Source organism: Quercus suber, unplaced genomic scaffold, assembly GCF_002906115.3.
Source record: "Quercus suber isolate HL8 unplaced genomic scaffold, Cork oak 2.0 scaffold_480, whole genome shotgun sequence".
NCBI lineage: Eukaryota > Viridiplantae > Streptophyta > Magnoliopsida > Fagales > Fagaceae > Quercus > Quercus suber.
Window position 1 is genome coordinate 514,466 of NW_027069931.1, and position 18,495 is coordinate 532,960.

Consider the following 18,495-nt stretch of genomic DNA (forward strand, 5'->3'; position numbering starts at 1 on the left):
AAAGAGGATCTCTAAACTGAGCTGCAGTATCATCGAAGTTCGAGCTCGGCCACCGAGAAAAACCGATCTCGCCGTTCATGGCTTCTATGTTTCGCGCCCTCTCTCTATCCCTTTCTTTGTGTCTGGTTGCTAAGAAAAACCTACAGAAAAATGAAAAGATATTGGAGATTTAGACAAACACAGAGACAAATCGAACAAAATCCTTACTCCCTCTTCTTCCTATTCCTCTTGGAACTGCAAGCTCCTTCTTTGTTTTGTTTTGATTTCAGGGGAAGGGGTCGTTCCCTTAATGTTTTCTTTTTCTTTTTCTTTTTTTAGATTTTTCTTATTTTCTTTTAATTCCGAATTTATTAAAAAAAAAAAAAAGAGCAAAAGGCCATCGTTTCGAGAGTTCTAATGGCAGCTATTAACTAAGTTGTAACAGAGCCCTAAATTGACAAAAATTAAAAGTTAAAGGACTGAATTGATAAAACTAAAAGTTAGAAAAATGAAATGAAAAACAGTGAAAATTAGTGGACCAATTTTACATTTTTACCAAAAATTTATATAGATGTAGAAGTGTCAAGCGTGTAATGTTCAAGTATCAAATATGAAATCAATGAGCTATATACTTCAGACTTTGTATATGATTAAAGACCTAAAAAGAAGAGAAAAATATTATTGGAGTACACCAATGTGATGTGGCTAAGGACCCTATGATAGTCAAGGGTGGCCCATCATTAGGCGAAAAATTTATGTGGAACTTTTAATATGTAAATGTTAATTAAACAAAATTATTTAATACTAATCAAATCTAGATTAATTTGATACATTAAATACATAATTTGATGAATAATACTAACTAAATTAATGTCAATTTCATATAGAGAATTGAATATCAAAGTTGAACAATAAATATTAATAAAAAAATAAAAATATATCATGATTAAAAAAATACTTTATTTTGGATATACAACGATACATAGTTAAGTAAAGTTAAAATCTAATTTTTAATTTTATATCTTGTTTTTAAGAGAGAGAGAGATAGATATTATTTGGTGTGTGGTTTTGTAGGTTATCAATTTACAAAAATTAAAGTCTCAAACTATTAAAGATTAATTCATAATTGATGATTTAACACATTTGCAACATTTTTTTGAAACATTTTAGAGTTCCAATTGGATTAGGGTTCTATTAATCTCGTACATTGAGAGTCTTAATAGAAATGAAAAGGAAAAATGCACTTAAAGCACTATAAAATGTTTACAATATGATGTAACATTAACTCTCATTGATGACATTCATCAATCTAACTAATGAATATGTAACCACTTTTTTGTTATTAGCAACGTGACAATTTGTAAGTTAATAGTAAAATTTGTAGTGTCTTTAACATCACTGATAATAAAAAAATGCACAACATTTTAAAATATATATATAATTTTATAAAAATTTGGATCTTTAACCATTGGAAGTGGGGCCTTTTCTCTAAGGGGATTTTTATTTTTAGGGTGTGGGCCTGAGGCAGAGACCTAGCTTGCCTAAGCCTTGGGCCCTTCTGATAGTTAAGTAGGAATTCCCTCAAAATCTCCATGTATTCTCAAAGTGCAAGAGTTGGTAAATTTCTCACTTACCTTTGATTTGATAAAGTCTGATCCTTTATATAGAGGATCTTGAGTAGGTCTCATTGTTTTGTGTCACTCTCCTCAATAGAGAAGTGTGGACTTAGTGAGGTGAATCAGAGCAAGTTTTGGGAAATTCATTTCCACGTTTTGAAGTAGTAGACTTGTGTGATAAATTCCAAAACCGATGAATTAATGTAGCTAAAAATTACTAAGTGATATAGATAAATTACTATGGATGATGCCATTACCTATACGAGTACTTTGGACGATGGCTCATTTTTATTCTCCATCAAATACAATTTTTTTTTTTTTTTGTTGGGTAAACCAATACAAGTTTTCTTATAACTTAAAACTCATTTTTGTTCCATTGCTTGAATATGGTGATAAAGATTGATCATATTACATGATTCAAATATTCTAATGGAGACAACTTCTGAAGCCCAAATTTCAGCACAGTTACTTATGACATTTTGGTGTTGAGTTTCTCCCAGAGTTCCCAGCCTTGTATGAGAACCAACATAAAAATGTACAAATCGAGTAGGGAAGTCATAGTAAAGTCATGCGAATTCCCTTCTGCTAGCTACCTTTGCTATTTGGAAAGATTGCAAAACCCAAGCAAAGCATGTCCTCAGTAGGTCCAAAAAGATATTACAAATTGTTTGCTCCCAAGCCCAACTCTCTCTCCCCACAACCAAAAAAAAAAAAAAAATCAAAATCAAATAACAGCGAGACATCATTATAAATTCATGCACAGGAATGTCCCCAGAATCAAAACAAATGCTTGGAATAATAACATCGGAGCATGACCGTGTACATGTCCATCATCTGTAACACTGCCTGCTGCGGAAATACAAAGTGTTGATAAATTAGCCAATATTCATAATAAGAAATAATAAATATGATGGACATGTACACGGTCTTAAGGGCACATATTAAGAAATAATAAATATTCAATTACGAACTGTAATACATATTTATCTAAAAAAATAAACAAACTTTTCAATAATTCATTAGTTTGCACCTTGCACATACAAAATTACTAAGTTCACACAAGTGTATGTGTGTGTGTGTGTGTTTTTTTTTTTAATGACTGTACACAATATAGACTTTATTTTTAAAGAAAAAATGTATAAAAGTATTATTTAACAAAATATTAAATACCCTTGTGCCCTTAGTCACTTAATTAGTACAAGTGTACAACCTAAAAACTATTTGGATTTAGGATGGGGAGCTAGTTAGCTTGGGCTGCAAAGGAAAATTGGCAAGTTATGATGTTCAAATGTTGTGAAAATACATATGGGTGAAAAAAATGTTGTAAAAATATGGGTTGTATTATTTAATCGAATTGAGATGTTTGTCAAAATGAAAGAAAAAATGGTTAATTTCGTAGTTTGAAACTTTACTTAAATACAACTACTTTAAATTTCACTTTTTTTTAGGAGAACTTTTTCAAACTCTCTCATTTATAAAAAACTAAAAAAAAAAAAATTATACCAAATATTCAATTTATTTAACTTTTTGTTGAAAGTGTATTAAAATATAATTGTACCTTGAAAATTTTTGAAAAAGTGATAAAATGCAGAAAAAAAAATTGTGAGATATAAAAAAAATGTACATAAAAACTAAAAGTTAAGCTTATAAACTGATAAATGTCAATCGGACGCTAAATGTTAAGTATGAGTAATACTATAGCTACAAATTATTTTACAAACTATTGATGTGACAAATTATTATTGGTTCTAATATAGGCCCATCACTGACATTATTTCTTACTTACTAATAATCACTCACTACTTTAGCAATTTATAAAATAGTTTGTAACTTTAGCATTTTTCGTACACTAAGTATTAGAGTAGGTGGTCTCTTTGTTATGTGCAAGTGCAATCAGTAACTTTGTTTTAATAAAAACTCTTGTTCATAATAATAATAATTTAAGAAAATGATAATATATGTTTGCATTGTACTATTAATATAAAATTTGCAAAAAATATATAATATTATACACATTTGCATAAAAGTGTACAATACTGTACACATTTATTTAAAAATAATGTAAACTTATGTAAATTAAGAATTTTTCTTAAGAAAATACTAATTGTTCTATTTTTTTTTTCTTTCAAAAAGTTCCAACAGGCCTTACCACATTCTCTAGTAGCATTCATAGAAGTTGAGCAAAGGCAGGAGAACCCCACGGTCTCAGTATCAAACCCACAAGTGCCACCAGACCCTGCACACCTTTCACACCCAGTTTCCGCAACAGTGAACGAAAGCTTGATCCCATAGACCCAATCCAAAGGTCCTATTCCCTTCAAATTATCACTATTAATCACCGTAGTATAATGCGTGCAATCCAAGATATTCATGCTCATGTACTTCACAGTATCATACCCAGTAAAACAACATGGTGGAGTACTATTAGTCAACAAATGGAACAATCTAAAAGCATTGCATGAACCATAAAGCTCGTCGCAAGAGTGACCCGAAAAGTTGAAACAAAGATTCTTGTAATGGTTAAGTACAGGAGAGTCAATGGAGCAATTGAGGAGTACAAAAATGGTGTCTGGTGAAGGAGGTATTAAGTAAGCCGAGGGTCACGAGCTCTAATTACGTGCTTCGGGATTGGGAATGATTTCTGAGCTGGGTCGCATCCGAGGATTTGATGAGCGGCTCTGACCTGGTTATCAGGTTCGTTCAGGAAAAGGTCCGACCTGAGAACGGTTTCCAAATCCACTTTGTTAACCAGGTGGAAATGACGTGCAAAGGCGTGCGGATCTGCGAAAAGGAAAATGAAACTTCTATGGTTAATAAGCCAAAGCGGATATATGGTTATAAAGATAAAAATATTGAAACCTAGATTGTCTCCTACTTCGGATATCCTACCTGGCTCCCCCTCTACTGTTGAGCAATGAAAGCCGTTGTGCCACTCCCCCGACACTATGAGGAAATCTTGAGTCAACCCCTTATTGGAATCAGGAAGACACTGAATGAGACGAATCCTATCGTCCCTTGTCTTCATATAGTACGTCTTACCCCTCAGGTGATGAAGGTTATAGCACCAATTCACATCGTGGTGAGTCAGTCTCAGCCCCATTTTCTCATTCAAGATATCTACATATCCTAATATCCTAAATACATTCACGGCACACTGGGTAGGAGCCAGGCGAAAATGCCTAAGATAATTGAGGGTCACTGGCCTCATAGGGATTCTCATCCCTCCCTCTACGAAAGCGACTATCGGAATTACGACTTCACCCTCTCTCCTCTTAAGGTACCACTCCCCTTCTTCACAGTACTTCAAACTCACATTGTTGGGTATCCCATAGTCAACAATGAATTTGTTCATCATCTCTTCGGAATCAACCAACTTCTTAAACTTACCCATTCTCCAAAGACGACTAAAAGTTCCAGAAGAAGAAAAGGAGGAGTAAAATCAAGGAAAATTGGGGGTCACTAGAAGAAGAAGACTTACAGAAATATGGCGATTCTCTTCAGGAAGAGTACAAGTTGAACTAAACGCAAGTCATACGCATCAATGGTTGTAAGCGCGAAAATGAGGAAACCAGGCGGTTTAAACAAGTACTTATACTCCCCCTTAAGTTCCCCAAGTGTAACTGCCTGCACATAAAAGCAGGAGATCCCCACCAAACGATTACCATCACGCCGTTGAACGTGGGAAACATGGTGCCGCCAAAATTTAATGTGGGCACGCATTAAGTCTTGAAAAGTAAAAAACGCACATCGAGCAGTCGAAAAGTCGCCAGCATTAGCACAAGCCAAAGTGAGGCGATTCGCCTAAGAGGGCCCGTAGGTATCAAAACCCTCCTCCCCGTCCGAGGGAACGTGCAGTAGGGTTTTGAGGGGCTATTGTGGGGCCCGTGGGCCTGACAGCCACAGCCCATTGCATAGTAGGCCCAAGACCAGCGCTGAGGAGGACTGACCAGTCAAGGCTAAGTCAGACAAAGCCCCTTTTTGACCCACGCCGAGGACCTCTCCGTCCTCGGCATACTAGGGATAATTTTTGGGAGGAGACAAGCCCAGAGCAAACTGTCACATTCGCACTTAATGCATTCACCTAACCCCTCTGGCCGCATTAATGGGGATATAACCCCTTAGCAGGGCAACGTTGATCAGAGTGAACCACTTGAGTACTGATAAGGCCTCTGATGGGACGGATGACCAGAAGGGAGGCGAATGGATGATCAACAGATGGAAGAAGGGGATAGGAAGATGAAGACTATATAAGAAAAACAAGTAAAGTAAAGAAGGGGGGGAAAAGAGAAGCAAAAGGCCTCCTCGACTCATGGCCGAGGAGCATCCTCCCAGTTGTAAAGAAACTCTAAGTATCTTTTTATAAATGAGAGTTCATGCTTGGTGAACGACGGCCAGTGTCTAAACCTTTAACCCACTCTCTACAAATTTATTGTTTGGGCTTGTTGGGCTGAAAACCCATTCATACTCAAGGTCAAAGCCAAATTGAGTCCCTTCAGATGATTTAACACATTTGCAACATTTTTTTGAAACATTTTAGAGTTTCAATTGGATTAGAGTTCTATTAGTCTCGTACATTGAGAGTCCTAATAGAAATGAAAATGAAAAATGCACTTAAAGCACTATAAAATGTTCACAATATGATGTGACATTGACTCTCATTGATGAAATTCATCAATCTAACTAATGAATGTTTAACCATTTTTTTGTTATTAGCAACTTGATAATTTGTAAATTAATAGTAAAATTTGTAGTATCTTTAACATAACTGATAATAAAAAAATGCACAACATTTTAAAAAATATATATAATTTTGTAAAAATTTAGGTCTTTAATCATTGGAAGTGAGGCCTTTTCTCTAAGGGGATTTTTTTTTTTAGGGTGTGGGCCTGAGGCATAGGCCTAACTTGCCTAAGCCTTGGGCCCTTCTGATAGTTAAGTTAGAATTCCCTCAAAATCTCCATGTATTCTCAAAGTGCAAGAGTTGGTAAATTTCTCACTTACATTTGATTTGATAAAGTCTGATCCTTTATATTATGCCTTGGTTTGGATGCACTGATACCTACGGCGCGTTTTGTGAGTTGCGTTTTCTCCCTCTCTTTTTTTTTTTTTGGCCCGGATTTGACGACAATGGGAGACAATTTTTACTGTGCATAAACAGGGTTACACTGTTCACGCACTGTTCACATATTAAAAAATATTAAAAATTGGTCCTACGGTACTATTCATATATTTAAAAATTATTTTGCTACAGTATTTTCAGCAACAATCAGTTTTCAATAACTAGTGCATAAATAGTGTTGCATTATTCATGCACAGTAAAAATGGTCTCCCACTGTTGTCAAATTCGGGCCAAAAAAAAAAAGAGAGAGAAAACGCAACTCACAAAACGCGCCGCAAGTATCAGTGCTATCCAAACCAAGGCTTGGTGAGGTGAATCAGAGCAAGTTTTGGGAAATTCATTTCCACGTTTTGAATTAGTGGACTTGTGTGATAAATTCCAAAACCGATGAATTAATGTAGCTAAAAATTACTGAGTGATAGAGATAAATTACTATGGATGATGCCATTACCTAGACGAGTACTTTGGACGGTGGCTCATTTTTATTCTCCATCAAATACTTTTTTTTTTTTTTTTTTGGGTAAACCAATACAAGTTTTCTTATAACTTAAAACTCATTTTTGTTCCATTGCTTGAATATGGTGATAAAGATTGATCATATTACATGATTCAAATATTCTAATTGAGACAAATTCTGAAGCGCAAATTTCAACACGGTTACTTATGACATTTTGGTGTTGAGTTTCTCCCACAGAGTTCCCAGCCTTGTATGAGAAACAACATAAAAATGTGCAAATCGAGTAGGGAAGTCATAGTAAACTCATGCGAATTCCCTTCTGCTAGCTACCTTTGCTATTTGGAAAGATTGCAAAACCCAAGCAAAGCATGTTCTCAGTAGGTCCAAAAAGATATTACAAATTGTTTGCTCCCAAGCCCAACTCTCTCTCCCCACAACCAAAAAAAAAATCAAAATCAAATAACAGCGAGACATCATTACAAATTCATGCACAGGAATGTCCCCAGAATCAAAACAAATGCTTGGAATAATAACATCGGAGCATGACCGTGTCCATCATCTGTAACACTGCCTGCAGCTGAAATACAAAGTGTTGATAAATTAGCCAATATTCATAATAGAATCCTGTTAATGAGTGTCTTAAGTGCACATATTAAGAAATAATAAATATTCAATTACGAATTGTAATACATATTTATCTAAAAAATAAACAAAATTTTCAATAATTCATTAGTTTGCACCTTGCACATACAAAATTACTAAGTTCACACAAGTGTATGTGTGTTTTTTTTTTTAATGACTGTACACAATATTGACTTTATTTTTAAAGAAAAAATGTATAAAAATATTATTTAACAAAATATTAAATCCCTTGTGCTCTTAGTCACTTAATTAGTACAAGTATACAACCTAAAAATTATTTGGTTTTGGGATGGGGAGCTAGTGAGCTTGGGCTGCAAAGGAAAATTGGCAAGTTATGATGTTTAAATGTTGTGAAAATACGTATAGGTGAAAAAAATATTGTAAAAATACAGGTTGTAGTATTTAATCGAATTGAGATATTTGTCAAAATGAAAGAAAAAATGGTTAATTTCGTAGTTTGAAACTTTACTCTCTACAAGTACAACTACTTTAAATTTCACTTTTTTTAGGAGAACTTTTTCAAACTCTCTCATTTATAAAAAACTAAAAAAAAAAAATTATACCAAATATTCAACTTATTTAACTTTTTTGTTGAAAGTGTATTAAAATATAATTGTACCTTGAAATTTTTTGAAAAAGTGATAAAATGCAGAAAAAAAATTGTGAGACTTAAAAAAATTGTACATAAAAACTAAAAGTTAAGCTTATAAACTGATAAATGTCAATCGGACACTAAATGTTGAGTATGAGTAATACTATAACTACAAATTATTTTACAAAATATTGATGTGACAAATTATTATTGGTTCTAATATAGGCCCATCACTGACATTATTTTTTACCTACTAATAATTACTCACTACTTTAACAATTTATAAAATAGTTTGTAACTTTAGCATTTTTCGTACACTAAGTATTAGAGTAGGTGGTCTCTTTGTTATGGGCAAGTGCAATCAGTAACTTTGTTTTAATAAAAGCTCTTGTTCATAATAATAATAATTTAAGAAAATGACAATATATGTTTACATGTACTATTAATATAAAATTTGCAAAAAAATATATAATATTATACACATTTGCATAAAAGTGTACAATACTGTACACATTTATTTAAAAATAATGTAAACTTATGTAAATTAAGAATTTTTCTTAAGAAAATACTAATTGTTCTATTTTTTTTTTTTTTTCTTTCAAAAAGTTCCAACAGGCCTTACCACATTCTCTAGTAGCATTCATAGAAGTTGAGCAAAGGCAGGAGAACCCCACGGTCTCAGTATCAAACCCACAAGTGCCACCAGACCCTGCACACCTTTCACACCCAGTTTCCGCAACAGTGAACGAAAGCTTGATCCCGTACACCCAATCCAAAGGTCCTATTCCCTTCAAATTATCACTATTAATCACCGTAGTATAATGCGTGCAATCCAAGATATTCATGCTCATGTACTTCACAGTATCATACCCAGTAAAACAACATGGTGGAGTACTATTAGTCAACAAATGGAACAATCTAAAAGCATTGCATGAACCATAAAGCTCGTCGCAAGAGTGACCCGAAAAGTTGAAACAAAGATTCTTGTAATGGTTAAGTACAGGAGAGTCAATGGAGCAATTGAGGAGTACAAAAATGGTGTCTGGTGAAGGAGGTATTATGACAGACTGAAAAAAATATATAATATTATACACATTTGCATAAAAGTGTACAATACTGTACACATTTATTTAAAAATAATGTAAACTTATGTAAATTAAGAATTTTTCTTAAGAAAATACTAATTGTTCTATTTTTTTTTTCTTTCAAAAAGTTCCAACAGGCCTTACCACATTCTCTAGTAGCATTCATAGAAGTTGAGCAAAGGCAGGAGAACCCCACGGTCTCAGTATCAAACCCACAAGTGCCACCAGACCCTGCACACCTTTCACACCCAGTTTCCGCAACAGTGAACGAAAGCTTGATCCCGTACACCCAATCCAAAGGTCCTATTCCCTTCAAATTATCACTATTAATCACCGTAGTATAATGCGTGCAATCCAAGATATTCATGCTCATGTACTTCACAGTATCATACCCAGTAAAACAACATGGTGGAGTACTATTAGTCAACAAATGGAACAATCTAAAAGCATTGCATGAACCATAAAGCTCGTCGCAAGAGTGACCCGAAAAGTTGAAACAAAGATTCTTGTAATGGTTAAGTACAGGAGAGTCAATGGAGCAATTGAGGAGTACAAAAATGGTGTCTGGTGAAGGAGGTATTATGACAGACTGAATGTCCGTCATAACAAAGTCGTGGTGAGGTTGTAGAATGGAACATGTAGACATTGCTGGGTCATAGACTACCATAGTTTTTTTGTCGTAGTCGATGGATTGGACTTTGTAGACACCAGAAGGTGTTGTGAAGAACAAGTCAGTGGTGCAGTTAAACATGTGCCTGAACTGTGGTGCGCCGCAACCATCGTCGAGACCAAATGGGTACTTTATAGCAACGTTGCCACAGGAGGTACGGCAAGGGGAGAGAGTGAGAGTAGGGAGGATTTGAAGTTGTAATAATAGTAGTGTTAAGATTCGAAGCTTGAAGAATGGGGTGTATGGCGTTAGTGTAGATTGCATTTTGATGCAATTTTATTTAATTTTCATGTAATGTAGGTAGGAGTGTAGTAGAACAAGGAAGAGCAAAACGAGTTCAATCTGATGAGTAGGTTAGTGACTTTGGCACCAATGTGAGTGACTGTGAGTGTACAGAAAAAGGTAGAATCAACAGGTCTCCGGAATTTACTCCATAAACCATAATTGAAGACACCTTTTGACCGTTGGACAGGCTGGTGCTGGGATCCACGAGAAGAAAATTTGAGAAAGGTGATCAGATTTTACATTATTGATCGCGTTTCATCGGGGCCTGTGACAAGCTTGCCACTTCTTTCAACTCAAAACAGGTTGGAGTCCGGGCTCGCAGGCTCTGTGACCCCATGAGGTTGAAAAGATGATCTCCACTTCTCTCATTTCACCTTTTAGCCTTTTGTTTTAAATTAAAAAATTAGCTAATTTTACTATATATTTATAGAGATTTTGAATTCAACTTATTTGCGCATCTGCTTTTACTGAGTCACATTTCCTTCATTTTTTTTTTTTTTTTTTCAGCGTGTATAAACAGTAATTGTACTGATCATACACATAGATTCACTGTTCATGAGACAAATTACACTGTCCATGGGATCCACAACCATTTTATTAAAAAAATATTAAAAATGAGTCTCACGGTACTATTTACACATTTAAAAATTATTTGACTATAATGTTTTTACTTTTCAGTTTCAGCAAAAATAAGTTGTATCCAAACGGACCCTTAACTTATTTTTGATACTATTTATAAGGTTAGGTTCCTTCCCCACTCTTAATGTTAGACAAGACCCTAAATCTCATTCTTTCTATAGTCTAGGGTGGCTCCATTGAAAGCTGTCATGAAGGAGAAGTATGGAGAGGAAGAACCGCCTGGTTTTCAATGAGGTATGTAGCTAACCTCTAATAGATATATTGATTATATGTGTTCTAGTATCTATAGATATGCTTTTAAATCTTTCATAGGGATGCTAGGGTTAGAACTATATTATTATTTTAGAATATCTTTTTTCTTGGGGGAGGGTTGAACAAAGTATAAACTTCTAATTACCGCAAAGCAGGCTAAACATAAATTACGGGTCTTTTCTTCCCCTTTGATCAGGCTTTAAAGAGACGCCAAAACTATGCTCTAGCCCTTCTAAGGAGAAAGAGTCGATAGGATAAAATGAACGGGGTGTAAAGTGTAATAAATTTGAAATTTCGGGCCTGTTTGATCATCAATCTCAAACTCACATTTTTACATTTTAAATAACATTACACACGTTTTCACTCACATGTATTTCAAAAAATTACAAACAATATTACTCAAACTACTCTACCAAATACCCCAAAATTCTTAAACGTTTTGAGTTGAAATCCGTCTAAATCACCCATGTATGCTAAAATCCCTCAATCTTTGGTAGCAAAGAGATTTAAGCTATTGGCCTGATTTTAAAGATTCCTCCATGATGACCAGAACAGGCTGCTAGCCTGCAACTCATTAAAGCCGACCATAGAAAAAGACTTAACAGATAAGTTAAATCATAGTTTTTGGCGTTTCATTTCAATGGCTATTAGAGAAAATACAATTACTATCAAAATTACGATTTTTAAGTAATTATGATTGAAAAAAAAAAAAAAAAAAAAAAACAAATGTTTCAAATAATAAGGATTGGGTGAAACATTTTTTATCAATTAAGAAGTTTTGTGGGACCCAATTTAACTCATTCAAATCTAATAAATCTCCCCTTAAAAAAGAAAAAAAAAAAAAAAACGGAAACATGTCATTGATTTCACGAAATGATCCATGAAATTGAAAACACATTTTCAATCCAGAAGTGGAATTATAAAGATTTTAGTATCGTGAAATTCCAGCGAAGCCTCAACAATATTCAAGTAATGCCATCCAAAATTATTTAAACAAGATTGTTACTGCCACAGTAAGAATGTAAGATCAATGTCGGAGAATGATAACAGATCTTACAAGCACCAAAAATGATAATTCAAAGAGATGATTATGGCTGTGAGGTTCTAATCCCGTGCCACACATAATGGAATGAAACAAGGGTAGGAAAATCTCAAACGTTCACATAATATAATAATAATGAATAATCACATTTTCATTGACAGCAACATTTGAATTTTGGATATAGCAATATTACCATTGCTATAAGTAAATCCATAGGGCATGCAAGAGGCCTAGCTACCTCAGATTAGTCACAAATGAGGCCTGGCTACCTCAAATAAGCCATAGATTATGTTCTTTCCCCGGTTTGTTTTTGTGATAGTTGTGTTTCGTGTTCTTTTTTGATTCCGTTATGGGAGGTTCTACATTTGTTTTCATTGAATCAAAAACTTTTGAGTTTGCAATTGAGGAAGGGGGTTCTTTTTCTTATTACGTATTTATGAAAAGGTCAGAATTCCTTACGTCCTATCTATATGGGTAAGGAGAGTGCTAAGAGAATTTTGTTTCATGTTGAGGAGTTGGATATGTAAGCAAAATTCGGGTTAGTTTGCGAGAACGGTTAGGGAAGGAGATAGAATTCTTATTCTTCAGTTGGGGTCCAATGCCCATGGCACTTTTTTGTTGTTCTTTGAATTAGATAAAGGCCGCTGAAAGGGATCCGTTGTCATACCAAAAGGGAAATTGGGGAGTGGCTGGAGAGGTTTTGAAATACATTTGAGAAAGACAATCCATCCAATTAAACAGAATATCGGTGCTAAGCATACGAGTGCCCCCATAAAACCAGTGGTGGCGATGGATCTCCTCTCTCGCCTGCAACACTATTGCACTGTCGTTGAGTGTGGCTTCATCTCAGCTGAGTGTCTTGGGTTGTCATTGTTGGGGTTTATGCCATAAAATCCAATTTATTGGCATATCATAAATAATTAAATTGTTTAATTATATAAGACTATTTATAAATGAACTAATGAGACATTATCTTAGTCCATGAGATGCATAATATGTGATTTAGTCACAGAAAATATAAATCACAAGTTCTTTGTAAACTCATAATTTTAATTCGTAACCGGTGATAAAATTGGGCATTTCATCTACGAAGACTATAACATATCAACTAAGATGATTTATCTTGATCATGGAAATGGAAACTTCTAGTTGATATGTTTGAAGAGTTAAGACATATTGAACTGAACCGCTGTGAGATTTATTATTCTCCTAACGACTGTCAAATGAATAATAAATCTTACAACTTCTATTTACATCAACTCTAAATCCTGAGAGAATAATGAACCTGATCATGAGGTGTAGGTTGCTTTGATATATCAGGAGTGAGATCTAAAGTCATGATCAAAATCTCAGTATGTTGGGCAATCGCATTTAATGTTGATGGAACATATGTTTTCAAGATGGAATTCATAATCTCTTAACAAAGACATAAAATATTCTCTTGAGATAAGTTTAATGGATTTGGTTATTCAAAGTATTGGGCCCAACTAGTTTAGTAAAGAGTCACTAAAATATATATTTATGAAATTGAATTTCATAAATATATGATGAATAATTGATTAAACCGGGTACTCAAGGATTAAGATGTAGTAATCTTTAAAGTGGCAGTCAACATTCATGACTTTATATTATTATAAATATTTTAATAAAGAGGTTACATGTATAATAAAGTTTTGGGATATAATTTATTAATAAGGTCTAGAGTGCAATTATATTCATATAGCGATATTGAATATAATTAATAGTAACTTTGGACTTATCAAGAGTTGACAGAAAAGCCCAAGGCCTATTGGAGCTATTGACACCCTATTTTGCAACCCATATTTAACCTCACATGGAGGGTGAAATTGTACTTTCACCTTGGAAATATGCATCTTGACTCTAGCCATTAGATCCTTAATCTCATTTCACCAAAATGATCTTAATGTTATAACAATCAAATCGACTGGTCATAAGCCCTAATCGGACCACCAAATTGAACGTTATCATCAAATCAAGTTTTAATGCCTGAGATGCACTATCACAAATTAAGTCTGACTATATGTGATTATGAACAATTGATTTTAATTGGTTATAAGTGTAATCAATTGGAGATCAATGATGTGTCATAATTTGATTGGTTAGGACTACATTTTATGGTGATGTTGCATACATCTAATTAATTAGATTGTTAAACATTAATTACTCAATGAGCAATTTGTACAATTATCTTTTAATTAGAGTAAATTTGGAACCAATTAAGTCTGAAATGGGAGTGATTGGAGCCATTTAATGTTAATTGGGAGCTAATTTGGGACTTATTGATGTTAATTGTGCTGAAACCATTTTCTAACAAATGACCTCTGCTCACCATTTCATTGATATCTCTCAAAATATTTTGAATCTGTGAATGAAGTTAATTTTTTCAGAAACTAGACATCCGGAGCTTCAATTTGAGCACAAGAACGAAACAATTCCGATCAGAATTGAGTCAGATATGATTTTTCAAAAATTGGCTCTATAAGCTGTTACAATAGCTACGGGAAAACCGAATTTTGACTTGCTTCCCACTCCCACCAATTTTTCCATTTAATACACCAGATTTTTTCCAAAACTAAAATGAGGTCTAGGTTCATGACTTTTTGTCAACCCTCATTAAATGACCTTCCATTCATATTTCCTCCACCACTACTATATAAACTCTCCCTCTCCTTCATTCCAAAGGATACAAAAAAATCCCATCTCTTCTCATCTTTTGAGTTCTAGTGAAGTTGAGTAGTTTTGTCATATCTTGGTCTTCCTGAAACTCAAGGTATTGAGTGAGACTTACTCTCCCTCTCCTAGTTCTTCTTTTTTCCTCCACCCTTAGGACTTCCACCAAGAGTCTCCTCCTCCACCGTATAGATCTTGCATGAAGGTATAATCCATTTTCCTAACTTGATTTTTGTGATGCCATGATTAGAATTTAGGATTAAAGCATGATAGTAATCATTTAAATTCTCTTGAATATGTTTGAATGTTCTTAAATGTTCCAATGTGTTCTTCACATAGAACACTAGTTTTGATCTTAAATCCACATAAAAAATATAAAAAACATGTTTGTTTAATAATCTTTTCAAATCCTTGAATCTAGGTTATCACCATCCACACACATTCACTAGAATTTATTTTTCAATCCAAAAGCAATGCTTAATAAATTGAATTAAGGTTTATCACATGCACACACTTTAAATTCAACATATAAATTGATTGACATATTAGATGATATGATATGAATGTTGGCCATCATAGTCTAGAAGACCGGTTTCACTGGGCAAGGTGCATGCCTAACACCTTCCCACCTTATAACATAGCCTCCGAACTTAGATCAAGGGTTAGTAGATCAAATGCTTATCCATGTAATTTTCGATTTTTAGATTGTAAATAGAAAACAAAGTTATGTACTTTATCTTAGATTGTATCTAGGACCAAAGTCATGTAATTTTCCGATGATCAATGCAAAATTTCAGATTAATAAAATGAGAAAATTTTCAATTATGGTTTTCTTATTTTTCCAATAATTAAATAAGTAGCGACTCCATTGTAAAACCCTTAATCTAAGGAGAAAAATATAACTAGTCAAACCATCATTTTGAGAGGCAATAACACAACTCCACCCATTCATGTGGGTTTGGCCTAAAATCTTATAAAAAACAGGCCGGAGGCGCGGTCTCTCACAGGAGCTAGAGTTTTATTTGTTTCCTTTTGGTCCCACCCCAAGCTACATACTAAAGCCTAATTGGAATAACCCAAAAGGCTATCCCAATTAGATAATCAGTTATATATAAGAAAAGAAACATATAGAATTTCATAAGGGTTTTCATTAAGATCATATAAGGAATGAAATGGTGTGTATGTGAGTGTAAGCCACTCTCTTATTCTCCCTTGGAAACTAATTGAGAGACCACACTTCTTAGGCATCAAGTGGAATTGGAGTGAAGATTAAAAGTGTTCCCAAATCCTTCTAATATTTTGTTTTGAATTTCACCGCACCAAGGTACGTTTTCTTGTTCTTAAATTCTGAAACTTACATAATACATGTTATCAATTACGAATGAAGTAGATCCGTTAATTTTCCACTACGTACGTTTTGTATGCGATACAAACATGTATTTTTCAACAGTCACAATTCTGGGATTGGGTCTTTGCTTCTCGCTTGTGATAACATTGCAATAGCTGACACTTCTCTTTCTGTGCCTAATCAAGTGGTTCCTGGGTTTGGGTCTTTGGCATCTCCTCCTTTCACTGCATGTGACACAACTATTAGGCTTCCTCTGGTGCTCTCAAGTAAGCTGCCAGATCAACTGCCACTCTGCACACAAAAGGTGGGTATTAGCAATCCAACGAGTGACATGGAAGGAATGAGGTCGGAAGAGGGGAATATTGAGACTAATTTGGCAGTGTCATCTCAGCATGCAAAGGAATCGGAGAAAACAGAACCGATTTTCACCAAAGCAACACACGATTTTGGTCCTAAGATCAATAATTATGTTGGAGATTTTAGCAAAACATGGGGTAATTCCAAAGATTGGAGGCTTGAACTTCAGGATGGAAGGAAAAATAGTTATTCTGCTTTTTGCATATCGTTCTCCTGAGTCTGTGTTGGATCAGCCTGCATTGGAGAGTGTGGCTAATCTAGGTATGACTTCTGTTATTAACGAAGGACATATTATTTGTTGGGCTTCTGAGAGTAATGGTGTTGTGGGCTATGTTGCCCCTAAGATAGGGTCAGAAGGTGAGGCTTGAGACTCTGATGAGGGGTGATTGAATTGGGAACATTTAGGTGAACCGTTAGTATTGGCACCTTTGGCAATGGATAATTCAGTGGTTACGGAGATTCATCTAATTGAGGATATAGGGTGTAAGGTAGACGTAAATAACACCAAGTTGTCAAAATGCATAACTAATAGAATTAAAGCTTTTCAAAAATCTGTTGGGACCTCTTTGGAGGGTTTCAAAGAACAAGTTATAGGTTTGCTTTTAGCTTTAGAAGCTCGAAGAAAAAAGTGGATGCTTGATGTAGCTTCTCAGAGAAAGATGGTTAAGGCTAGGCACAAAGGGCATCATGAATTAAAGAGTTTAATGAGTTCTTGGGATAATGAGAATGTGTTAGAAAGGAGTAGGAGTGCTAGTAGAGATTGGGCTATTGTAGTGCATTAATGAATTTGGGCATTGTTTCATGGAATGCGAGAGGGTTGAATGAGCAGGATAAGTGGCTACGGGTTTGAAATTTGATCTGAAATTGGAAAGCAGATATTGTTTGTCTGCAAGAAACTAAGTTGGAGTTAATTAATAAAGGTGTCATTTGTAGTTTGTGGGGAGGTCAACATGTGGATTGGCTCTACTTAGGCTCTGTGGGTGCTTCAAGTGGGGTGTTGTTGATGAGGGACAATAGGGTTGTGGATAAGGTGGAGGAAGCAGTGGGTCGTTTCTCAGTCTCTTGTAAATTCAAAAATGTGGTGGATCATTTTATTTGGGCATTCACTGGTGTTTATGGACCTAATTGTGATAGAGACAGAAGTTTCTTATAGGAGGAGTTATCTAACTTATGTAGTTGGTGGGATGTGCCTTGGTGTGTGGGAAGTGATTTTAATGTGGTGTGGTTTCCTTCTGAACATTCTGGTTCAGCAAATTTCACTATAGCTATGCATCGGTTTTCAACTTTTATTTCAGAGCAAAGCCTTATTGATCTGCCTTTGGTTGGAGGGAATTTCACTTGGTCTAATTCTAAAGAGGTTGCTTCAAGATCTAGATTGGACAGGTTTCTTTTGTCAGCGGATTGGGAGGAGAAATTTTCATCTGTTTGTAAACGCCGTTTATCTAGGTTGCTATCGGATCATTTTCCAATCATACTTGAGGGTGAGAATTTACAAGGAGGCAAAAAACCTTTTAGGTTTGAGAACATGTGGTTAAAGGATGAGGGCTTTGTGGAAAGGGTGTGTTCATGGTGGGAGTCCTATCATTTCCATGGAACTCGTAGTTATACTTTGGCAAACAAGCTAAAGATGTTGAAATTGGATTTGAAGAGATGGAATGTGGAGGAGTTCGGTAATGTAGGACTTAGGGTACAGAATTTATGGAAGGATTTTAATGTGTTGG

At 34.7% G+C, this 18,495-nt stretch overlaps 1 protein-coding gene and 2 long non-coding RNA genes across 3 annotated transcripts; all 3 read right to left on the minus strand.

Annotated features, from left to right (window-relative positions):
- Positions 1 to 1,982: 1,982 nt before the first annotated feature.
- LOC111986966 (uncharacterized) lies at positions 1,983 to 4,176 on the minus strand. The gene is made up of 2 exons (XR_010624740.1): positions 3,745 to 4,176; positions 1,983 to 2,444 (listed from the first exon to the last, which is right to left on the minus strand). It is a non-coding gene; the product is annotated as an uncharacterized LOC111986966 (long non-coding RNA).
- A 3,175-nt stretch (positions 4,177 to 7,351) lies between these two features.
- Positions 7,352 to 9,472, minus strand: LOC112029940 (uncharacterized). The gene is made up of 2 exons (XR_010624744.1): positions 9,028 to 9,472; positions 7,352 to 7,748 (listed from the first exon to the last, which is right to left on the minus strand). It is a non-coding gene; the product is annotated as an uncharacterized LOC112029940 (long non-coding RNA).
- Positions 9,473 to 9,491: 19 nt separating this feature from the next.
- On the minus strand, positions 9,492 to 10,632 carry LOC111986956 (uncharacterized). Its single transcript, XM_065762922.1, has one exon. The coding sequence runs from the start codon at positions 10,422 to 10,424 to the stop codon at positions 9,492 to 9,494; it is 933 nt and encodes a 310-aa protein (XP_065618994.1). The 5' UTR covers positions 10,425 to 10,632.
- Between the last annotated feature and the right edge of the window lie 7,863 nt (positions 10,633 to 18,495).